General features: G+C 48.8%; 3 protein-coding genes across 4 annotated transcripts in view; 1 reads left to right on the top strand and 2 right to left on the bottom strand.

Annotated features, from left to right (window-relative positions):
- The window catches only part of LOC144768146 (uncharacterized), an 85,473-nt gene extending 64,366 nt beyond the window's left edge, over positions 1-21,107 (bottom strand). For both annotated transcript variants that reach the window (XM_078651586.1, XM_078651595.1), the window contains exon 1: positions 21,015-21,107. The gene's annotated coding sequence lies outside the window, so the exon portion shown is untranslated. The remainder of the gene's footprint in view (positions 1-21,014) is intronic.
- Positions 21,108-21,118: 11 nt separating this feature from the next.
- Positions 21,119-25,518, top strand: part of LOC144759533 (uncharacterized) — a 110,759-nt gene continuing 106,359 nt past the window's right edge. The window contains exon 1 of the mRNA XM_078646488.1: positions 21,119-21,366. Within this exon, the coding sequence (XP_078502614.1) occupies positions 21,119-21,366 (248 nt within the window). The remainder of the gene's footprint in view (positions 21,367-25,518) is intronic.
- On the bottom strand, positions 23,955-25,178 carry LOC144768125 (syncytin-A-like). The gene has a single exon (XM_078651545.1). It carries the CDS (start codon positions 25,138-25,140, stop codon positions 24,133-24,135), a length of 1,008 nt encoding a protein of 335 aa, XP_078507671.1. The 5' UTR covers positions 25,141-25,178; the 3' UTR covers positions 23,955-24,132.

Below are 25,518 nucleotides of genomic sequence, written 5' to 3'. Positions count from 1 at the left end.
ATTCCTCTCCTTACCAGCGGTGCGACGCGGCGGCGGAGGGACGAGAGGGTGCGGGGACTGGGAGAGGACCCCCCTCGGCCCCCACACCGAGCTCGGTTCCGGTCTCTGCACCCTCCCTGGTGCTCCCCAGTCTCCTCCCTGCTCCCTGTCCCTACCCCCTGCCCCGGTGCTCCGGTCCCTGCCTCCCTCTCGTCTGCGCGTCACTCCCTGGCAGTGTCTGCCAAGGGCACCTCAGGACACATCCTGTCCCCGCCCGGGGCTGCTGGTAATTAGGCTGAGAGCCCGGGGAGCCCAGGCACGGCTGGGGTTGGAGGGGTGAGAGCGCACGGAGCGCGGCCCCTCCTCCCCAGAACCTGTGCATGGGGGGGTCAGACTGGCGCCGCCTCCCCCCACACCTACACAGATGATACTGAGTGGAGTAGTTCATGCTGGTGCGTAGTTTCAGGATTTCAGCGCTCCATGATTTCAGCGCTCCGACCTCTAGATAAAACTGCTCTAGCCGCTGTGAAAAGACTCCCGCGAGACTCCCCACCAATAAAACCCAGGGAACGACATCAAACGAGCCCTCACATCCCACCGAAAGGTAAAGCACCCAAACTATCATCCACATGTGCGCAAAACGCAACCCCTGGTAAACCACTTCAGTGCACCCCTCCTTTGAGCATGACCACCAACATGTGCTGGCAGCAGATAAACAAAGTAAGTGGCATCAACATCACCATCAGATGAAGGACGATGTAGACGCCAGTAAGGTCAACTCCCAACCAGCCCCCTCGCCCATGCATGCTCCCTCGAACCAGCCCCACACTCCAGTCAGTCGATTTAAGCAGTCCCCACACCCAGCCAAAATAAGACCAATTAACAGTTACTTTCCAACATCCCGTGTGTCTAAGTCCAACCCTCATATCTACCCACCCTCTTCCAAACAAACCTTACTATCAGCACAGCCATGCACCACATGCAACCAAAACAATACCAATCAAAACTCAATTTCAAGGTACACCAAGCCCAACGTCCTGGACAATCCTCCGCAACAGCGCCCACGCAATATCCCATAGTGATTCCACGTCAATCAAGAGCAAACCACCAAATGGACTGACACCGTGGCAAGCTCTTCCCAAGCTCTACATTGCATAAAACCAAAATAACACTTCCCCAACCAGTCCCAAAAGCCAAGCAAAATTAGCCCTGTGAACACCCACATATTAAGGAGAACACCCCATCCATTCACCATATTCAACCATATAGCCACCTGCCATGACCCACATCCATTGGAGACTGCCCCCAGCAACCCACATACCTACACAATACCCCAGAGAGCCCCACGCCCAAAGAAAGCCAGCCCCAACAACCCATCAAGCTCTTCACAACCAGTCTCCACTTCCAAGCAAACTATTTCCCAACGAACCCCCCCCACACACAATGAAAATAACAACCCTCAACAGCCATTCGATGAAGACACCCAATAGGTTTGTGTCCAAGCAATACTCTATTGAGCCACAACTTCCAAGCAGGGACTCCCCATACACACACACACGTCTAGTCAAGCACTTTCAACAAGCCACAGCATACTAGAAGGTTCTTCACCAACCATCCCCACACCAAAACAAGATTTCCCCACCTGCTCCCACATTCAAACAAGACGACCCCAAGTAGCTTCACGTACTCTCATCCACAAGCCAACCCATGCAACAAGGCCCCTCCAAACAGCCCCTCGAAAAACTAAGCTCCCCACAACAAGCTCCCGCATACAAAGGTTCCCTCCCCCCAAACACCATCCCCTTGCAAAAAAGGCAAGCATTGGCATAGCCAATAGGTCTCGCCTTTGGGACCTTATAAGTGTTTAGCCATGGGACAGTTGATGTTGTTGCACCAAGGATATTGTGCTGCATAGCTAAATACTTATAAGGTACCAAAGGCGAGACCTATTGGCTATGCCAATGCTTGTTATTACAAGTTTGTGTTTTTTTTCTGTCGTAAACGGAACAAAGCATTAGGAGAACGCCACTCTCGTCGCCCACATACAAGCGGCTTTGTGAAATAGCCCATCAGGAGTGGGAGCCCCCAGCACTGCGCCCAACACTGACAGCACGGGGAAAGAGGTATTTTACTGTAACCTGCACTAGTGGGTGTAAGACGGGGGAAAGCGGTATTTTACTGTAATCTGCACTAGTGGGTGTAAGACAGGGAAAGAGGCCTTTTACTGTATCCTGCACTGGTGGGTGTAAGACGGGGGAAAGAGACCTTTTACTGTAGCCTGCACTAGTGGGTGTACGACGGGGGAAAGAGGCCTTTTACTGTATCCTGCACTGGTGGGTGTAAGACAGAGAAAGAGGCATTTTACTGTAAGCTGCTCTAGTGGGTGTAAGACAGCGAAAGAGGCCTTTTACAGTAACCTGCACTAGTGGGTGTAAGACAGGGAAAGAGGCCTTTTACTGTAACCTAAACTTTTTGGTGTAAGACGGGGAAAGAGGCCTTTAACTGTAACCTGCACCCGTGGGTGTAAGACGGGGAAAGAGGCCTTTTACTGTAACCTGCACCAGTGGGTGTAAGACAGGGGAAAGAGGCCTTTAACTGTAACCTGCACTAGTGGGTGTAAGACGGGGAAAGAGGCCTTTTACTGTAACCTGCACCAGTGGGTGTAAGACAGGGGAAAGAGGCCTTTAACTGTAACCTGCACTAGTGGGTGTAAGACAGAGAAAGAGGTATTTTACTGTAACCTGCACTAGCGGATGTAAGACAGGGAAAGAGGCCTTTTACTGTAACCTGCACTAGAGGGTGTAATACAGGGACAGAGGCCTTTAACTGTATCCTGCACTGGTGGGTGTAAGACAGGAAAAGAGGCCTTTTACTGTAACCTGCACTATTGGGTGTAAGACGGGGAAAGAGGCCTTTTACTGTATCCTGCACTAGTGGGTGTAAGACGGGGAAAGTGGCCTTTTACTGTAACCTGTACTTGTGGGTGTAAGACAGGGAAAGAGGTATTTTACTGTAACCTGCACTAGCGGATGTAAGACGGGGAATGAGACCTTTTACTGTAACATGCACTAGTGGGTGTAAGATGGGGGAAAGAGACCTTTTACTGTAACCTGCACTAGTGGGTGTAAGACGGGGAAAGAGGCCTTTTACTGTATCCTGCACTGGTGGGTGTAAGACGAGGTAAGAGGCCTTTTACTGTAACCTGCACTAGTGGCTGTAAGACGAGGGAAAGAGGCCTTTTACTGTATCCTGCACTAGTGGGTGTAAGACAGGGAAAGAGGCCTTTTACTGTAACCTGCACTAGAGGATGTAAGACGGGGAAAGAGGCCTTTTACTGTAATCTGCACTAGTGGGTGTAAGACAGGGAAAGAGGTCTTTTACAGTAACCTGCACTAGTGGGTGTAAGACGGGGAAAGAGGTCTTTTACAGTAACCTGCACTAGTGGGTGTAAGACGGGGACAGAGGCCTTTAACTGTAACCTGCACTAGTGGGTGTAAGACGGGGGAAAGAGACCTTTTACTGTAACCTGCACTAGTGGGTGTAAGACAGGGAAAGAGGCCTTTTACTGTATCCTGCACTAGAGGGTGTAAAACAGGGATAGAGACCTTTTACTGTAACCTGCACTAGTGGGTGTAAGACAGGGAAAGAGGCCTTTCACTGTAACCTGCACTAGAGGGTGTAAGACGGGGAAAGAGGCCTTTTACTGTATCCTGCACTAGTGGGTGTAAGACGGGGAAAGTGGCCTTTCACTGTAACCTGCACTAGTGGGTGTAAGACAGGGAAAGAGGCCTTTTACTGTAACCTGCACTAGAGGGTGTAAGATGGGGAAAGAGGCCTTTTACTGTAACCTGCACTAGAGGGTGTAAGACAGGGAAAGAGGCCTTTTACTGTAACCTGCACTAGAGGGTGTAAGATGGGGAAAGAGGCCTTTTACTGTAACCTGCACTAGAGGGTGTAAGACAGGGAAAGAGGCCTTTTACTGTAACCTGCACTAGAGGGTGTAAGATGGGGAAAGAGACCTTTTACTGTAACCTGCACTAGAGGGTGTAAGACGGGGAAAGAGGCCTTTTACTGTATCCTGCACTAGAGGGTGTAAGACAGGGAAAGAGGCCTTTTACTGTAACCTGCACTAGAGGGTGTAAGACAGGGAAAGAGGCCTTTTACTGTAACCTGCACTAGAGGGTGTAAGATGGGGAAAGAGGCCTTTTACTGTAACCTGCACTAGAGGGTGTAAGACAGGGAAATAGGCCTTTTACTGTAACCTGCACTAGTGGGTGTAAGATGGGGGAAAGAGACCTTTTACTGTAACCTGCACTAGTGGGTGTAAGACAGAGAAAGAGGCCTTTTACTGTAACCTGAACTAGTGGGTGTAAGACATAGAAAGAGGCCTTTTACTGTAACTTTCACTAGTGGGTGTAGGACGGGGAAAGAGGCCTTTTACTGTATCCTGCACTGGTGGGTGTAAGACGAGGTAAGAGGCATTTTACTGTAACCTGCACTAGAGGGTGTAAGAGAGGGAAAGAGGCCTTTTACTGTAACCTGCACTAGAGGGTGTAAGACAGGGAAAGAGGCCTTTAACTATATCCTGCACTGTGGGTGTAAGACAGGAAAAGAGGCCTTTTACTGTAACCTGCACTTGAGGGTGTAAGACGGGGAAAGAGGCCTTTTACTGTAACCTGCACTAGAGGGTGCAAGACGGGGAAAGAGGCCTTTTACTGTAACCTGCACTAGAGGGTGTAAGACGGGAAAGAGGCTTTTACTGTAACATGCACTAGTGCGTGTAAGACGGGGAAAGAGGTCTTTTACTGTAACCTGCACTAGTGGATGTAAGACGGGGAAAGAGACCTTTTACTGTAACATGCACTAGTGGGTGTAAGATGGGGGAAAGAGACCTTTTACTGTAACCTGCACTAGTGGGTGTAAGACGGGGAAAGAGGCCTTTTACTGTATCCTGCACTGGTGGGTGTAAGACGAGGTAGGAGGCCTTTTACTGTAACCTGCACTAGTGGCTGTAAGACGAGGGAAAGAGGCCTTTTACTGTATCCTGCACTAGTGGGTGTAAGACAGAGAAAGAGGCCTTTTACTGTAACCTGCACTAGAGGGTGTAAGACGGGGAAAGAGGCCTTTTACTGTAACCTGCACTAGTGGGTGTAAGACAGGGAAAGAGGTCTTTTACAGTAACCTGCACTAGTGGGTGTAAGATGGGGACAGATGCCTCTAACTGTAACCTGCACTAGTGGGTGTAAGACGGGGAAAAGATACCTTTTACTGTAACCTGCACTAGTGGGTGTAAGACAGGGAAAGAGGCCTTTTACTGTATCCTGCACTAGAGGGTGTAAGACGGGGAAAGAGGCCTTTTACTGTATCCTGCACTAAAGGGTGTAAGACGGGGAAAGAGACCTTTTACAGTAACCTGCACTAGTGGGTGTAAGACGGGGAAAGAGGCCTTTTACTGTAACCTGCACTAGTGGGTGTAAGATGGGGAAAGAGACCTTTTACTGTATCCTGCACTAGTGGGTGTAAGACGGGGAAAGAGGCCTTTCACTCTAACCTGCACTAGTGGGTGTAAGACAGGGAAAGAGGCCTTTTACTGTAACCTGCACTAGTGGGTGTAAGACGGGGGAAAGAGACCTTTTACTGTAACCTGCACTAGTGGGTGTAAGATGGGGAAAGAGACCTTTTACTGTATCCTGCACTAGAGGGTGTAAGACAGGGAAAGAGGGCTTTTACTGTAACCTGCACTAGTGGGTGTAAGACGGGGGAAAGAGACCTTTTACTGTAACCTGCACTAGAGGGGGTAAGACGGGGAAAGAGGCCTTTTACTGTAACCTGCACTAGAGGGTGTAAGACGGGGAAAGAGGTATTTTACAGTAACCCGCACTAGTGGGTGTAAGACGGGGGAAAGAGACCTTTTACTGTAACCTGCACTAGTGGGTTTAAGATGGGGAAAGAGACCTTTTACTGTATCCTGCACTAGAGGGTGTAAGACAGGGAAAGAGGCCTTTTACTGTATCCTGCACTAGAGGGTGTAAGACAGGGAAAGAGGCCTTTTACTGTAACCTGCACTAGAGGGTGTAAGACAGGGAAAGAGGCCTTTTACTGTATCGTGCACTAGAGGGTGTAAGACAGGGAAAGAGGCCTTTTACTGTAACCTGCACTAGAGGGTGTAAGATGGGGAAAGAAGCATTTTACTGTAACCTGCACTAGAGGGTGTAAGACAGGGAAATAGGCCTTTTACTGTAACCTGCACTAGTGGGTGTAAGATGGGGGAAAGAGACATTTTACTGTAACCTGCACTAGTGGGTGTAAGACAGAGAAAGAGGCCTTTTACTGTAACCTGAACTAGTGGGTGTAAGACATAGAAAGAGGCCTTTTACTGTAACTTGCACTAGTGGGTGTAAGACGGGGAAAGAGGCCTTTTACTGTAACCTGCACTAGTGGGTGTAAGATGGGGAAAGAGACCCTTTACTGTATCCTGCACTAGAGGGTGTAAGACAGGGAAAGAGGCCTTTTACTGTAACCTGCACTAGAGGGTGTAAGATGGGGAAAGAGGCCTTTTACTGTAACCTGCACTAGAGGGTGTAAGACAGGGAAAGAGGCCTTTTACTGTATCCTGCACTAGAGGGTGTAAGACAGGGAAAGAGGCCTTTTACTGTAACCTGCACTAGAGTGTGTAAGACAGGGAAAGAGGCCTTTTACTGTATCCTGCACTAGAGGGTGTAAGACAGGGAAAGAGGCCTTTTACTGTAACCTGCACTAGAGGGTGTAAGATGGGGAAAGAAGCATTTTACTGTAACCTGCACTAGAGGGTGTAAGACAGGGAAATAGGCCTTTTACTGTAACCTGCACTAGTGGGTGTAAGATGGGGGAAAGAGACATTTTACTGTAACCTGCACTAGTGGGTGTAAGACAGAGAAAGAGGCCTTTTACTGTAACCTGAACTAGTGGGTGTAAGACATAGAAAGAGGCCTTTTACTGTAACTTGCACTAGTGGGTGTAAGACGGGGAAAGAGGCCTTTTACTGTAACCTGCACTAGAGGGTGTAAGACAGGGAAAGAGGCCTTTTACTGTAACCTGCACTAGAGGGTGTAAGACAGGGAAAGAGGCCTTTAACTATATCCTACACTGGTGGGTGTAAGACAGGAAAAGAGGCCTTTTACTGTAACCTGCACTAGAGGGTGTAAGACGGGGAAAGAGGCCTTTTACTGTAACCTGCACTAGTGGGTGTAAGACGGGGGAAAGAGACCTTTTACTGTAACCTGCACTAGAGGGTGTAAGATGGGGAAAGAGGCCTTTTACTGTAACCTGCACTAGAGGGTGTAAGACAGGGAAAGAGGCCTTTTACTGTATCCTGCACTAGAGGGTGTAAGACAGGGAAAGAGGCCTTTTACTGTAACCTGCACTAGAGTGTGTAAGACAGGGAAAGAGGCCTTTTACTGTATCCTGCACTAGAGGGTGTAAGACAGGGAAAGAGGCCTTTTACTGTAACCTGCACTAGAGGGTGTAAGATGGGGAAAGAAGCATTTTACTGTAACCTGCACTAGAGGGTGTAAGACAGGGAAATAGGCCTTTTACTGTAACCTGCACTAGTGGGTGTAAGATGGGGGAAAGAGACATTTTACTGTAACCTGCACTAGTGGGTGTAAGACAGAGAAAGAGGCCTTTTACTGTAACCTGAACTAGTGGGTGTAAGACATAGAAAGAGGCCTTTTACTGTAACTTGCACTAGTGGGTGTAAGACGGGGAAAGAGGCCTTTTACTGTATCCTGCACTGGTGGGTGTAAGACGAGGTAAGAGGCATTTTACTGTAACCTGCACTAGAGGGTGTAAGACAGGGAAAGAGGCCTTTTACTGTAACCTGCACTAGAGGGTGTAAGACAGGGAAAGAGGCCTTTAACTATATCCTACACTGGTGGGTGTAAGACAGGAAAAGAGGCCTTTTACTGTAACCTGCACTAGAGGGTGTAAGACGGGGAAAGAGGCTTTTTACTGTAACCTGCACTAGAGGGTGTAAGACGGGGAAAGAGGCCTTTCACTGTAACCTGCACTAGAGGGTGTAAGACGGGGAAAGAGGCCTTTTACTGTATCCTGCACTGGTGGGTGTAAGACGAGGTAAGAGGCATTTTACTGTAACCTGCACTAGAGGGTGTAAGACAGGGAAAGAGGCCTTTTACTGTAACCTGCACTAGAGGGTGTAAGACAGGGAAAGAGGCCTTTAACTATATCCTACACTGGTGGGTGTAAGACAGGAAAAGAGGCCTTTTACTGTAACCTGCACTAGAGGGTGTAAGACGGGGAAAGAGGCTTTTTACTGTAACCTGCACTAGAGGGTGTAAGTCGGGGAAAGAGGCCTTTCACTGTAACCTGCACTAGAGGGTGTAAGACGAGGGAAAGAGGCCTTTTACTGTAACCTGCACTAGAGGGTGTAAGACGGGGAAAGAGGCCTTTTACTGTAACCTGCACTAGAGGGTGTAAGACGGGGAAAGAGGCCTTTTACTGTAACCTGCACTAGAGGGTGTAAGACGGGGAAAGAGGCCTTTTACTGTAACCTGCACTAGAGGGTGTAAGACAGGGAAAGAGGCCTTTTACTGTAACCTGCATAAGAGGGTGTAAGACGGGGAAAGAGGCCTTTTACTGTTACCTGCACTAGTGGGTGTAAGATGGGGGAAAGAGACCTTTTACTGTAACCTGCAATAGTGGGTGTAAGACAGAGAAAGAGGCCTTTTACTGTAACCTGCACTAGTGGGTGTAAGACATAGAAAGAGGCCTTTTACTGTAACCTGCACTAGTGGGTGTAAGACGGGGAAAGAGGCCTTTTACTGTATCCTGCACTGGTGGGTGTAAGACGGGGAAAGAGGTCTTTTACAGTAACCTGCACTAGTGGGTGTAAGACAGGGAAACAGGCCTTTTACTGTAACCTGCACTAGAGGGTGTAAGACAGGAAAAGAGGCCTTTCACTGTAACTTGCACTAGTGGGTGTAAGGCAGGGAAAGAGGCCTTTTACTGTAACCTGCACTAGTGGGTGTAAGACAGGGAAAGAGGTCTTTTACAGTAACCTGCACTAGTGGGTGTAAGACGGGGAAAGAGGTCTTTTACAGTAACCTGCACTAGTGGGTGTAAGACGGGGACAGAGGCCTTTAACTGTAACCTGCACTAGTGGGTGTAAGACGGGGAAAAGAGACCTTTTACTGTAACCTGCACTAGTGGGTGTAAGACAGGGAAAGAGGCCTTTTACTGTATCCTGCACTAGCGGGTGTAAGACAGGGAAAGAGGCCTTTTACTGTAACCTGCACTAGTGGGTGTAAGACAGGGAAAGAGGCCTTTTAATGTATCCTGCACTAGAGGGTGTAAGACGGGGAAAGAGGCCTTTTACTGTAACCTGCACTAGTGGGTGTAAGACAGGGAAAGAGGCCTTTTACTGTAACCTGCACTAGAGGGTGTAAGATGGGGAAAGAGGCCTTTTACTGTAACCTGCACTAGAGGGTGTAAGACGGGGGAAAGAGGCCTTTTACTGTAACCTGCACTAGAGGGTGTAAGACGGGGGAAAGAGGCCTTTTACTGTAACCTGCACTAGAGGGTGTAAGACGGGGGAAAGAGACCTTTTACTGTAACCTGCACTAGTGGGTGTAAGATGGGGAAAGAGACCTTTTACTGTATCCTGCACTAGAGGGTGTAAGACAGGGAAAGAGGCATTTTACTGTAACCTGCACTAGAGGGTGTAAGATGGGGAAAGAGGCCTTTTACTGTAACCTGCACTAGAGGGTGTAAGACAGGGAAAGAGGCCTTTTACTGTATCCTGCACTAGAGGGTGTAAGACAGGGAAAGAGGCCTTTTACTGTAACCTGCACTAGAGTGTGTAAGACAGGGAAAGAGGCCTTTTACTGTATCCTGCACTAGAGGGTGTAAGACAGGGAAAGAGGCCTTTTACTGTAACCTGCACTAGAGGGTGTAAGATGGGGAAAGAAGCATTTTACTGTAACCTGCACTAGTGGGTGTAAGACAGAGAAAGAGGCCTTTTACTGTAACCTGAACTAGTGGGTGTAAGACATAGAAAGAGGCCTTTTACTGTAACTTGCACTAGTGGGTGTAAGACGGGGAAAGAGGCCTTTTACTGTATCCTGCACTGGTGGGTGTAAGACGAGGTAAGAGGCATTTTACTGTAACCTGCACTAGAGGGTGTAAGACAGGGAAAGAGGCCTTTTACTGTAACCTGCACTAGAGGGTGTAAGACAGGGAAAGAGGCCTTTAACTATATCCTACACTGGTGGGTGTAAGACAGGAAAAGAGGCCTTTTACTGTAACCTGCACTAGAGGGTGTAAGACGGGGAAAGAGGCTTTTTACTGTAACCTGCACTAGAGGGTGTAAGACGGGGAAAGAGGCCTTTCACTGTAACCTGCACTAGAGGGTGTAAGACGGGGAAAGAGGCCTTTTACTGTATCCTGCACTGGTGGGTGTAAGACGAGGTAAGAGGCATTTTACTGTAACCTGCACTAGAGGGTGTAAGACAGGGAAAGAGGCCTTTTACTGTAACCTGCACTAGAGGGTGTAAGACAGGGAAAGAGGCCTTTAACTATATCCTACACTGGTGGGTGTAAGACAGGAAAAGAGGCCTTTTACTGTAACCTGCACTAGAGGGTGTAAGACGGGGAAAGAGGCTTTTTACTGTAACCTGCACTAGAGGGTGTAAGTCGGGGAAAGAGGCCTTTCACTGTAACCTGCACTAGAGGGTGTAAGACGAGGGAAAGAGGCCTTTTACTGTAACCTGCACTAGAGGGTGTAAGACGGGGAAAGAGGCCTTTTACTGTAACCTGCACTAGAGGGTGTAAGACGGGGAAAGAGGCCTTTTACTGTAACCTGCACTAGAGGGTGTAAGACGGGGAAAGAGGCCTTTTACTGTAACCTGCACTAGAGGGTGTAAGACAGGGAAAGCGGCCTTTTACTGTAACCTGCATAAGAGGGTGTAAGACGGGGAAAGAGGCCTTTTACTGTAACCTGCACTAGTGGGTGTAAGATGGGGGAAAGAGACCTTTTACTGTAACCTGCACTAGTGGGTGTAAGACAGAGAAAGAGGCCTTTTACTGTAACCTGCACTAGTGGGTGTAAGACATAGAAAGAGGCCTTTTACTGTAACCTGCACTAGTGGGTGTAAGACGGGGAAAGAGGCCTTTTACTGTATCCTGCACTGGTGGGTGTAAGACGGGGAAAGAGGTCTTTTACAGTAACCTGCACTAGTGGGTGTAAGACAGGGAAAGAGGCCTTTTACTGTAACCTGCACTAGAGGGTGTAAGACGTGGAAAGAGGCCTTTTACTGTAACCTGCACTAGAGGGTGTAAGACAGGAAAAGAGGCCTTTCACTGTAACTTGCACTAGTGGGTGTAAGGCAGGGAAAGAGGCCTTTTACTGTAACCTGCACTAGTGGGTGTAAGACAGGGAAAGAGGTCTTTTACAGTAACCTGCACTAGTGGGTGTAAGACGGGGAAAGAGGTCTTTTACAGTAACCTGCACTAGTGGGTGTAAGACGGGGACAGAGGCCTTTAACTGTAACCTGCACTAGTGGGTGTAAGACGGGGAAAAGAGACCTTTTACTGTAACCTGCACTAGTGGGTGTAAGACAGGGAAAGAGGCCTTTTACTGTATCCTGCACTAGCGGGTGTAAGACAGGGAAAGAGGCCTTTTACTGTAACCTGCACTAGTGGGTGTAAGACAGGGAAAGAGGCCTTTTACTGTATCCTGCACTAGAGGGTGTAAGACGGGGAAAGAGGCCTTTTACTGTAACCTGCACTAGTGGGTGTAAGACGGGGAAAGAGGCCTTTTACTGTAACCTGCACTAGAGGGTGTAAGACAGGGAAATAGGCCTTTTACTGTAACCTGCACTAGTGGGTGTAAGATGGGGGAAAGAGACATTTTACTGTAACCTGCACTAGTGGGTGTAAGACGGGGAAAGATGCCTTTTACTGTATCCTGCACTAGAGGGTGTAAGACGGGGAAAGAGGCCTTTTACTGTATCCTGCACTAGAGGGTGTAAGATGGGGAAAGAGGCCTTTTACTGTAACCTGCACTAGAGGGTGTAAGACAGGGAAATAGGCCTTTTACTGTAACCTGCACTAGTGGGTGTAAGATGGGGGAAAGAGAAATTTTACTGTAACCTGCACTAGTGGGTGTAAGACAGAGAAAGAGGCCTTTTACTGTAACCTGAACTAGTGGGTGTAAGACATAGAAAGAGGCCTTTTACTGTAACTTGCACTAGTGGGTGTAAGACGGGGAAAGAGGCCTTTCACTGTAACCTGCACTCGTGGGTGTAAGACGGGGGAAGATGCCTCTTACTGTAACCTGCACTAGTGGGTGTAAGACAGAGAAAGAGGCCTTTTACTGTAACATACACTAGTGGGTGTAAGACGGGGAAAGAGGCCTTTTACTGTATCCTGCACTGGTGGGTGTAAGACGAGGTAAGAGGCATTTTACTGTAACCTGCACTAGAGGGTGTAAGACAGGGAAAGAGGCCTTTTACTGTAACCTGCACTAGAGGGTGTAAGACAGGGAATGAGGCCTTTAACTATATCCTACACTGGTGGGTGTAAGACAGGAAAAGAGGCCTTTTACTGTAACCTGCACTAGAGGGTGTAAGACGGGGAAAGAGGCCTTTTACTGTAACCTGCACTAGTGGGTGTAAGATGGGGAAAGAGGCCTTTTACTGTAACCTGCACTAGAGGGTGTAAGACAGGGGAAGAGGCCTTTAACTATATCCTGCACTGGTGGGTGTAAGACAGGAAAAGAGGCCTTTTACTGTAACCTGCACTAGAGGGTGTAAGACAGGGAAAGAGGCCTTTTACTGTAACCTGCATAAGAGGGTGTAAGACGGGGAAAGAGGCCTTTTACTGTTACCTGCACTAGTGGGTGTAAGATGGGGGAAAGAGGCCTTTTACTGTAACCTGCACTAGTGGGTGTAAGACAGAGAAAGAGGCCTTTTACTGTAACCTGCACTAGTGGGTGTAAGACGGGGAAAGAGGCCTTTTACTGTATCCTGCACTGGTGGGTGTAAGACGGGGAAAGAGGTCTTTTACAGTAACCTGCACTAGTGGGTGTAAGACAGGGAAAGAGGCCTTTTACTGTAACCTGCACTAGAGGGTGTAAGACGGGGAAAGAGGCCTTTTACTGTAACTTGCACTAGTGGGTGTAAGACGGGGAAAGAGGCCTTTTACTGTAACCTGCACTAGTGGGTGTAAGACAGGGAAAGAGGTATTTTACAGTAACCTCCGTCGGAGACGGTCGCTCCCCTCCCGCCTCCCGCCTTCCGCCTCAACAGCTGGTATTGTAGCGATCTGCTGAGCGTGCCCGCATCTCTTAATCATAGCGACTGATATCCAAGCAGCGCTTTTGGTGCCTGAAAGAATTTGACTGCATTTTTAACATAGCGCTTTCATTGACAAGCAGCGCTTTTTGTGCCTGAAGGGATTTAAACTGCATTTGTAACATAGCGCTTTTATCGACAAGCAGCGCTTTGGTGCCTAAAATAATTTGGAAGAAGTGAATTGCAATAACTGTTACAGCGCTCCGCTGCCAGCATTGTTTGCCATAGCGCTTTGTGATAAAGTGAATCAGTGCGTCCTATTTACCTTTTGGCTCGCGGCCATTTTGTTGTTGTTTATCCCAGCCCGTCCCCCCCACCACGCTCCCGCCTCCCAGCTGACCCCCCCTCGCCCCTCCCCTTCCACCATCCTCATATGACAGCTAATCTTGCGCGCAGCGTCCACGCGCAGCGACCGCGCCCCAGTCGCGCCGAAGGTGCGCCAAAGGTAAGCCCGTCTGCGCCTGGACCGCGCCCAGCACCATACCCCCTGCCCTTTGCCGCTCCCAACCCCCCAGAGTAACTTATGATGCCGCTACTCTCCTCGCCCTCAACGCCGGACGCACCCCTCTTTGCTGCGAAGCTACCCCAGGACGTACCCACGGCCCATTCTCCTGCCTCTCCTGTAAGTTCAACTGCATCAGGACCCTCACCAAACACACTTCCTCCACACACAGCTCCGAACACTACGACTTGAAATGCATCCTACTGAACACCCGCTCGGTCCACAGACACGCAACCGAACTCTGGGACCTAATCGACACCACGTCTCCTGACATCGCCTTCCTCACTGAAACATGGATGAATACATCCTCTGCCCCCGACATCGCCATAGCCATACCGGACACGTACAAGATCATTCGAAAAGACCGCACCATTAACAAAACTGGAGGAGGCATAGCTATCGTCCATAGAAACACCATCAAAATTACAACCAGCTCCGACGACAATCTTGCAACCGCCGAACACCTCCACTTTCAGATCCACACCGACCCCAGGACCACACTTAGAGGAACCCTCATCTACAGGCCCCCAGGCACCCGATCTCAATTCAGTGACGACATCACTGACTTTGTCAGCCCGCACGCCCTCGCCTCCGAGAACTACATTCTCCTAGGAGACCTCAACTACCACCTTGACAACATTCTCGACAACAACACCACCACCCTTCTGGACAACCTGTCCAATCTCGGACTCAAACAACTTGTTGACACCCCAACTCACACAGCCGGACACACGCTCGACCCTATCTTCACCTCCAGCAAGCACATCTCCTTCGACCACACTACAGCTCTCCACTGGACGGATCACAGATGTGTTCACTTCAGCTACAAAACAACCCTGACCCACAACCACCCACAACCCATTCCCCGAAGAAATTGGAACAAAATCACCACTGACCAACTCCTCGCATCACTCAGCCAAAACACTCCCACCCTAACAACGGACCCAGATCAAGCGGCCACAAACCTCAGGCAATGGATCACCAACAGTGCGGACGAACTAGCACCCCTGAAAAAACACCAGTTGAAATCATTCAGCAAAAGGGCTCCCTGGTTCAACGACGACCTTAAAAAATCCAAGAAAACATGCCGCACCCTGGAGAAGAATTGGAGAAAAGAACCAACCTCAGACAACATGGCCTCCCTCAAAACAGCCACCCGCAAACACCACCAACTGATTCGATCCGCCAAGAAATCAGCATTCAAGGACCGTCTCGACAACAACGCTCATAACAGCAAGGAACTCTTCAATATCGTCAAAGAATTCACAAACCCTCCCGCAGCATCCAACGACATCACTAACTCCCAAGACCTCTGCGATGCGCTATCCTCCTTCTTCTACAACAAAATTGCCGACATCCACAACAGCTTCATGAATACTCCCAATGACCAACCCACCCCACCCCCTTCTGCTCCCACCCCTCCAACTAACTACCTCAAGTCCTGGAACCCAATCACCATTGAAGATACCATTCGCCTCATGAACTCAATCCACTCTGGCTCACCTTCAGACCCCTGTCCCCACTACATCTTCAACAAAGCTGACTCCATCATCGCCCCCCAACTCTGCAATGTCATCAACTGCTCCTTCAACTCCGCCACCTTTCCAGAAATTTGGAAACACGCCGAACTCAGCGCCCTTCTGAAAAAACCAACAGCTGACCCCTCAGAATTGAAAAACTACCGACCCATTTCCCTCCTCCCTTTCCCGGCCAAAGTCATCGAGAAAGCCGTCAACAGCCAACTCGCAGCCTTCCTTGAATCCAACAACTCCCTGGATCCCTCTCAAAACGGCTTCCGAGCTAAACACAGCACCGAAACCGCCCTCATTGCGGCGACCGACGACATCCGAGCACTCCTGGACAACGGGGAAACAGTGGCCCTCATTCTACTTGACCTCTCCGCCGCCTTCGACACTGTCTGTCACAACACCCTGATACAACGCCTCTACAACATCGGCATACAAGGAAAAGCCTTGGACTGGATCATCTCATTCCTAGCCGGAAGAACCCAGAGAGTCCGACTCCCCCCTTTCTACTCCGAGTCCACCGAAGTCATCTGCGGCGTACCTCAAGGCTCCTCACTCAGTCCCACCCTCTTCAACGTCTACATGAGTCCCCTCGCCTCCATCGCACGTCAACACAACCTCAACATCATCTCCTACGCCGACGACACCCAGCTAATCCTTTCCCTCATCAAAGACCCCAACTCCGCCAAAAACAACCTTCACGAAGGTATGAAAGAAGTAGCCGAATGGATGAAACAGAGCCGCTTTAAACTCAACTCAGACAAAACGGAGGTACTCATCCTTGGATCCTCCCCCTCAGCTTTGGACAACTCCTGGTGGCCTTCCGCTTTGGGATCAGCGCCCACACCCACAGACCATGCACGTAACCTTGGCTTCATTCTAGACTCCTCTCTCTCAATGTCCAGACAAGTCAACGCTGTATCGTCCTCCTGCTTCAACGTCCTTCGCATTCTCAAAAAGATCTTCCGCTGGATCCCCCTCGAAACAAGAAAGACTGTCACCCACGCACTGGTCACAAGTCGACTGGACTATGGCAACACACTCTACGCCGGAATTACAACAAAATTGCAGAAAAAGCTCCAGCGCATCCAAAACGCATCAGCGAGACTCATATTAGACATCCCGCGCCATGAACACATCACCGGTCACTTAAAAAACCTCCACTGGCTTCCCGTCAACAAAAGAATCACCTTCCGCCTTCTCACCCACGCACACAAAGCCCTTTATAATCTAGGACCCGAATGCCTCAACACCCGACTGTCCTTCTACTATCCCACCCGCCAACTAAGATCATCCAATCAAGCCCTCGCCGCAGTCCCGCGCATCCGAAAAACCACCATGGGTGGCAGATCCTTCTCCTTCCTGGCTGCCAAGACCTGGAACTCACTCCCCACCCACCTCCGCCTTACCCAGAATCACATCTCCTTCAGAAAAGAACTGAAAACTTGGCTATTCGATAAACAGTGAACCTCTCCCCCCGGCGCCTTGAGACCCTCTGGGTGAGTAGTGCGCCCTATAAATGCTTGAACTTGAACTTGAACTTGAACTTGGGTGTAAGACGGGGAAAGAGGTCTTTTACAGTAACCTGCACTAGTGGGTGTAAGACGGGGACAGAGGCCTTTAACTGTAACCTGCACTAGTGGGTGTAAGACGGGGAAAAGAGACCTTTTACTGTAACCTGCACTAGTGGGTGTAAGACAGGGAAAGAGGCCTTTTACTGTATCCTGCACTAGCGGGTGTAAGACAGGGAAAGAGGCCTTTTACTGTAACCTGCACTAGTGGGTGTAAGACAGGGAAAGAGGCCTTTTACTGTATCCTGCACTAGAGGGTGTAAGACGGGGAAAGAGGCCTTTTACTGTATCCTGCACTAAAGGGTGTAAGACGGGGAAAGAGACCTTTTACAGTAACCTGCACTAGTGGGTGTAAGATGGGGAAAGAGACCTTTTACTGTAACCTGCACTAGTGGGTGTAAGACAGGGAAAGAGGCCTTTTACTGTAACCTGCACTAGAGGGTGTAAGAGAGGGAAAGAGGCATTTTACTGTAACCTGCACTAGAGGGGGTAAGACGGGGAAAGAGGCCTTTTACTGTAACCTGCACTAGAGGGTGTAAGATGGGGAAAGAGGCCTTTTACTGTAACCTGCACTAGAGGGTGTAAGACGGGGAAAGAGGCCTTTTACTGTAACCTGCACTAGAGGGTGTAAGTCAGGGAAATAGGCCTTTTACTGTAACCTGCACTAGTGGGTGTAAGACAGGGAAAGAGGCCTTTTACTGTAACCTGCACTAGAGGGTGTAAGACAGGGAAAGAGGCCTTTAACTATATCCTGCACTGGTGGGTGTAAGACAGGAAAAGCGGCCTTTTACTGTAACCTGCACAAGAGGGTGTAAGACGGGGAAAGAGGCCTTTTACTGTAACCTGCACTAGAGGGTGTAAGACGGGGAAAGAGGCCTTTTACTGTAACCTGCACTAGTGGGTGTAAGACAGGGAAAGAGGCCTTTAACTATATCCTGCACTGGTGGGTGTAAGACAGGAAAAGAGGCCTTTTACTGTAACCTGCACTAGAGGGTGTAAGATGGGGAAAGAGGCCTTTTACTGTAACCTGCATAAGAGGGTGTAAGACGGGGAAAGAGGCCTTTTACTGTAACCTGCACTAGAGGGTGTAAGATAGGGAAATAGGCCTTTTACTGTTACCTGCACTAGTGGGTGTAAGACAGGGAAAGAGGCCTTTTACTGTATCCTGCACTGGTGGGTGTAAGACAGGGAAAGAGGCCTTTTACTGTAACCTGCACTAGTGGGTGTAAGACGGGGAAAGAGGTAATTTACAGTAACCCGCACTAGTGGGAGTAAGACGGGGAAAGAGGTCTTTTACTGTATCCTGCACTAGTGGGTGTAAGACAGGGAAAGAGGCCTTTTACTGTAACCTGCACTAGTGGGTGTAAGACGGGGAAAGAGGTATTTTACTGTATCCTGCACTAGTGGGTGTAAGATGGGGGAATTAGACCTTTTATTGTAACCTGCACTAGTGGGTGTAAGACAGAGAAAGAGGCCTTTTACTGTAACCTGCACTAGTGGGTGTAAGACATAGAAAGAGGCCTTTTACTGTAACCTGCACTAGTGGGTGTAAGACGGGGAAAGAGGCCTTTTACTGTATCCTGCACTGGTGGGTGTAAGACGGGGAAAGAGGTCTTTTACAGTAACCTGCACTAGTGAGTGTAAGGCAGGGAAAGAGGCCTTTTACTGTAACCTGCACTAGAGGGTGTAAGGCGGGGAAAGAGGCCTTTTACTGTAACCTGCACTAGTGGGTGTAAGACAGGGAAAGAGGCCTTTAACTATATCCTGCACTGGTGGGTGTAAGACAGGAAAAGAGGCCTTTTACTGTAACCTGCACTAGAGGGTGTAAGACAGGGAAAGAGGCCTTTTACTGTAACCTGCATAAGAGGGTGTAAGACGGGGAAAGAGGCCTTTTACTGTAACCTGCACTAGAGGGTGTAAGACAGGGAAAGAGGCCTTTAACTATATCCTGCACTGGTGGGTGTAAGACAGGAAAAGAGGCCTTTTACTGTAACCTGCACTAGAGGGTGTAAGACAGGGAAAGAGGCCTTTTACTGTAACCTGCATAAGAGGGTGTAAGACGGGGAAAGAGGCCTTTTACTGTAACTTGCACTAGTGGGTGTAAGACAGAGAAAGAGGCCTTTTACTGTAACCTGCACTAGTGGGTGTAAGATGGGGGAATGAGACCTTTTACTGTAACCTGCACTAGTGGGTGTAAGACGGGGAAAGAGGCCTTTTACTGTATCCTGCACTAGTGGGTGTAAGACGGGGAAAGAGGCCTTTTACTGTATCCTGCACTGGTGGGTGTAAGATGGGGAAAGAGGTCTTTTACAGTAACCTGCACTAGTGGGTGTAAGGCAGGGAAAGAGGCCTTTTACTGTAACCTGCACTAGAGGGTGTAAGACGGGGAAAGAGGCCTTTTACTGTAACCTGCACTAGAGGGTGTAAGACAGGGAAAGAGGCATTTTACTGTAACCTGCACTAGAGGGTGTAAGACGGGGAAAGAGGCCTTTTACTGTAACCTGCACTAGAGGGTGTAAGACGGGGAAAGAGGCCTTTTACTGTAACCTGCACTAGAGGGTGTAAGACAGGGAAAGAGGCCTTTAACTATATCCTGCACTGGTGGGTGTAAGACAGGAAAAGATGCATTTTACTGTAACCTGCACTAGAGGGTGTAAGACAGGGAAAGAGGCCTTTTACTGTAACCTGCATAAGAGGGTGTAAGACGGGGAAAGAGGCCTTTTACTGTAACCTGCACTAGAGGGTGTAAGACAGGGAAATAGGCCTTTTACTGTTACCTGCACTAGTGGGTGTAAGATGGGGGAATGAGACCTTCTACTGTAACCTGCACTAGTGGGTGTAAGACAGACAACGAGGCCTTTTACTGTAACCTGCACTAGTGGGTGTAAGACATAGAAAGAGGCCTTTTACTGTAACCTGCACTAGTGGGTGTAAGACGGGGAAAGAGGCCTTTTACTGTATCCTGCACTAGAGGGTGTAAGACGGGGAAAGAGGTCTTTTACAGTAACCTGCACTAGTGGGTGTAAGGCATGGAAAGAGGCCTTTTACTGTAACCTGCACTAGAGGGTGTAAGACAGGGATAGAGGCCTTTTACTGTAACCTGCACTACTGGGTGTAAGACAGGTAAAGAGGCCTTTTACTGTAACCTGCACTAGTGGGTGTAAGACGGGGATAGAGGCCTTTTACTGTAACCTGCACTAGTGCGTGTAACCGACTCATGGCCGAGTTACAAGAGTTGCAGTAAAAGGTCTCACATCACTGAGACATAACGTGTTTCTTGGATACCGCATGTTCACCTAGAAGGGTATCTTCTATAACAGATATTTATTGCTGAGCGAATCATCTCTAATACCATTCTAACATATGGTACAAGAATATTTGGATATGATATTTAAAAATATATAGAGAAGGCCAAGTCTTGCCTTTTTTATTTTACTCACACCTTAAAGCCCACCGGGTCCAATAAGACTCCCCCTCTCTGCCCGCCTCCTCTGCCTCAGATGCTCCTAAGATCCCACTCACTCACTCCTCCCCGTCCCTCCTCTGCCCCCCCTCGTCCCCCTTCCTCTGCCCCTCGCCCCCTTCCTCTGCCCCTCCCCCTTCCTCTGCCCCTCACCACCCTTCCTCTGCCCCCCTCTTCCTCTGCCCCCCTTCCTCTGCCCCTCGGCCCCGCCTTCCTCTGCCCCTCGCCCCCTTCCTCTGCAAGCTTACCCCCCTCCTCTGCCCATCTCCCCCTCTCCTCCTCCATGCCCCCCTCCTCTGCCCCCAACTCCCCCTCCTCTGCCCCCTCTGTGCCCCCTCCCCTCTCCCTCCTCTGCCCCCCTCACCCCCTTCTCTGCCCCCTCACACCCTCCTCTGCCCCCTCTTCCTCCACTGCCCCCCCTCTGTCCCCTCCTCTGCCCCCTCCTCCCCCTCCCTCTGTCCCCTCCTCTGTCCCTCCTCCCCCCTCTGCCTCTGCCCTGCTCCTTTCTCCTCCTCTTACCCCTCCTCTGCCCCCCTCCCTCCTCTCCCCTCCTCCTCTGCCCCTGTGTGCCCCCCCTCCTCCCCTCTGCCCCCCCCTGTGTGCCCCCCTCCCCCTCAGACTCACCCTCTCTCCTCTCTGAAGGGTTTCTTCTCCTTCACTGTTGGAAACTCATGAACAGTTTCACTTCCGGGTCACCCGGGGCAGAGTCGGCAGAAGCAACGGAGCCGATGGAGCTCTCCTCAGGCCTGAAAGATGAACAGTGTCCCGGTCACCGGGGGCAGCTTCAGCACAAGCAGCGGAGACGGAATGAAGCACCGCCCCGCTTTCTCACAGTGTCTGCTTCCGGGTTCGCGGCGGCAGAATCAGCACCAGCAGCGGAGCCCAACCTGCAGCAGAGGAGGGAGAAGCCCTGGTGCTCTGTCCGTCTGTCCAGCGCAAGGAGGAGCCTGTCTGCAGGTCCCTTCACTGTCAGCAGGTCAGTGAGGCGTTAGAGGGGGAGGTGGGGGCTGTGAATGCAGCCTGCAGGTGTGTGTGTGATGTTTAATAATTGTGAGACTACATGGCCCACTGTTATATATGAATCCCTTCATTTAGCCATGGCTCTTTAAAGAACATTGCATTATGATATTTGAACACCCATATTAACAGTGTTTAGATCCAAGCTACATGTCCCCGAATGCTATGTATCCTTGCGGAAATTGAGGACTTGAGGTGCACTGTGCAAGGGGGTCACTTTGTCACCTTGTTATAATACATCAAAGATTTAGTGTGGCCTCAGTGTGTGGTCTTAACTCCTTTATATCTGGAAAATGGGAATCAACCTTTACAACGCAACCATTGCATCGCACTACACTTACAACACAGGCATTACAACGCAACATCCTTTACAAGGCATGACACAACAACGCAGGCATTGCAACGCATGATACTACATCGCAATTCACTACTACGCAGGCATTTCAACGCATACCATTACAATGCATACCATTGGAGTTAGAATAGTAATTTTTACCTCTACACTATCTGACACTCACCCTACTGTTGCACCCCCTGGAGTTGGAACAGTAATTTGTATCCCCATACTATCCATTAAATGCAATGTAATGGTTTGCGTTGTAAAGGTAGTATGCGATGTAATGAAATGCGTTGTAAAGGTAGTTTTTTAAAATGCGTTGTAGTGTCATGCGATCCAATGGAATGCGTTGTAGTAGGTGTTGCAATATAAAAACTGCGTTGTAAATGTATGCGTTGTAACGTCATACATTCGTCCAGAATTGGAGTTGTTACTCATTTTCACCAATACCTGCTCAGACCTTGTTCTTTGATGTTTGTATTCAGTGGGAGGTTGTCTCTGCAATGGATTAAGAGGTATGCTAGGAGGAAACAAAAGCATATTTTTACAGAACAATATCGGTTTCTTCTCTCAGAATACATGTCTTTATTAAGCACCTTTGTCCACAGTTCTGTACATTGAACCCTTTGATATCCGCATTTTGTTCCCTAAAGTAAGGTGGTTGTTTTATTCATAACTAGCATATGAAGCTGATTCTAGTTCGTTGATATACGAATGATTTGTGGGGCCCGGGCAACACATATTTGGGGCTCCCTATTTGGAATTGAAGCGTTGTACATTTTTCCATATTTCCGCGTGTCGCTAATATATGAAGTATCGCATGTCCATGGTGATAGAAAGGAGGAATTTATATATTACAGAATGCTCCACCCACAGAACTGCTTCCTCCTCAGATACTGACACCTTCCAACTCCCTCAGCAGCATTCCACATTGTGTGTTGCCTCAGAGACTCTGGGATGACACAGCTCTGTTGAAGAGACTGCAACACCTTTGTGAGAAGAGTGAGCCGTGATTATTTGTGGTGTTACATGTGATTGTGCAGATATGTGCCCACCCTGTTTGTAGGTCTCTTGGAGTAGTTGATGCCCGTGAATGGCTTGGACAAAGCCTAACCTTTCACTACAAAATGTATGGAATTGATTTGTGTGTGCGAGACAGTGTGTATGTGTTTGTTTGTGATTGGTTGTCTTGGGTGGAACATTATATATGACCGTGTAAGCGACTGATCCATCTGTTTACTTATTTCCAGTGTGTAGGTCTTTGTGCCTGGGGATGAATTGTGTTTCACATGTTTGTGCACAGCAGAGCACATTGCCTGTGTAATTGTGCAGCATTGAAAATATCTGATTTGTTACATTAATCCATTTATAAATGAGGTGTGAGGTGTGAGGCTGTACAAGTGAGAGTTGGAGTTTGTGTCACATCTGTGAGTACACTGAGGTACTGGGTTTTTCAGAACCGGTACTTAACCGGTAACCCAGCGGTGTCAGGGAAAACACACCCAAAGACCTCGAGTCCTTTTCCTGATTCAGACCACAGAAACTCAGAGTCTTCTAGGTGAAGTCAAGGATCGATTTTATTGGCTGCAACCAAGGTAACAAGCGTCCTAGAAGTACAACACACAGGGAGTATGTTCTCAGGAGACTGTCGCAATTTACAAAATCAGGCTTCTCTTTTTATACAGAATTTTAAGCTTCAGGCAAACATTCTTGGTTTTACAGTTGGTCATTGACATAACTTCTATACAAAGGAAAAAGCAGAGTCATGATGACATGTCCATATTTCACTTCGTCCAGCCCGTAACAAATCACCCGGTGAGGCCCGACCCTTCATCAGCTATCGGCGGACCCCCAATAAAAACGGGCACCTCCCCATCATAAAGCAAGTGTAGAAAAAAAGAGTAAAGACAGATGTGAGCAAGATACGGCAGGTGTGTGCACAATGGGAAGGCTTTATGGCCGGTTGAGCCCTGATGCTATCTTGCTCGGCCACTGGAGAGGAACTGACCTAACAGGTCCGGCCTGGGGCAATGGTTCCAACTTGCATAGGTCATGGAAAAGTCGATCAAGGTGTACGTGTCCTTCTGGGATCTAATTCAGCTGGATTATAAGCCTATGTAAAGGGCAACTCACAAAATGGCTGCCATACACAAAATGGAAGCCAAGGGTTCTGAATGAGAGTGACGATTCCAAGGTGAAATCGTCACTCGAATATGCTGAAAATACTCGTGCATGATGTACTCGTCATTCTCGGTCTTTTGATACCAAATTCGTCAATTTACGACAAAGTTTTATTCTCGAGTGCAGACGTATTACACGAGTACAGAATTTTTCAGTACTACAATCCCTCCTTTTGCCCTTACATAGGCAATTTAATCTATCCTCACGTTAATCTGAGTCCAGATCCATATTCCTAAAGTCATTGAGATGTTGCTGTAACATCATCCTAGTACTTAGTTCATCTCTTGATACAGGTTTCCTTACACATGATGTAACACAGAGGCCACATATTGCAGGAGCACACTGTACGCACAGACAGAACAGGAAAAGAATGGCCAAGACCATCCCAATGACCATCAGAATTTTCCATCCCCAGGCTGATATCAGTTCCCAGAACCATCCCATTAACCACCAATCTCCTTTATCCACATGAATAGATTCGGAAATCTTATGTAGTTTGGAGATGGCCTGGTACACGGTTGGAGCGTTATCTGGGATGAAAATGCAACAACTCGATTGGATCAATCTACATACTCCACCTCGGTCTGCAAGGATGACATCTAATGCGACCCTGTTCTGAAGGGTCATAAGACGATCCGACTGGAGCTCAGCAGTCAGGTTACTAAGGGCACCAGCAGTTTCAATCACGGTGGACTCAACTACCCTTGTCAATTGCCTTATGTTCCTGCTGTTAGCCATAGATCCCCAGAACGGCAGAAAACCCTTTGCAAAGTCCCCAAATTCTTGACCTGCAGTGTCTTCTTTACTCAAGACACCTCTAACTACCCTTGTCCGGTGGTAATCTGCCGCTGCTGTGTAGGTGGGAGGTAACAGAAATGAAACAAAACAGGAGCCCGAAAAGTCAGGGGGCAACCATGTATAGGCTCTATCATGGCAGATGAAATAAGTACCCTTAGCTGCTAGAAACGCAGGGGAAGTCTGAGACCCAAAAACATACGTTCCTGTACAGACACTCTTCCCTAACTGAGCTCTGGGATTCTTGCCAGTACCTTGCAGACACAGGTGACCCTGATGGGGTACAATCCAGATCGGGGGCGATTCCTTAGCTTGCTGTTTCTCACTAAGAGTGGCTTCATATCCGGTCATGTTCCAATTTACATATGCGAATATCTCGTCGCTCGGGGTATTTTCATAAGAGATTTCTCCCTTAATCATGTCGACTATACCCCTAACCAGAGCACTATTCTTGGGGTTGTCTTTTAAAGAACGTAGGGGGTGGACCTCTCGTGCATATATGAATATTGTCCTGTATGCCCACACAGAACCATTATGACTGAAAGGCAGAACCAGATAAGGGATACCTTTATCTGTTGTGTGAGGCATAAGGCCACATACCCAACAGTTAGTCGTGTTCATTACTAGTTGGTGTTGGTGTAATAGTTGAACAAAGGAGTTATTAATGAACTCTAGCCTTCTATTGGATTCGTGGTCAGGAAGAGGGTGGAAAGAATGAGAGGAAACAGTAGGAGGAGGTATGGGCGATGCAGTGGGTGCAAACGTTACATGAAAAGAGAACAAAATGTAACTTATTAA

The sequence above is a fragment of the Lissotriton helveticus genome, chromosome 1_1 (genome assembly GCF_964261635.1).
Source record: "Lissotriton helveticus chromosome 1_1, aLisHel1.1, whole genome shotgun sequence".
Taxonomy (NCBI): Eukaryota; Metazoa; Chordata; class Amphibia; order Caudata; family Salamandridae; genus Lissotriton; species Lissotriton helveticus.
This window is presented reverse-complemented; position numbering and strand designations above follow the sequence as displayed.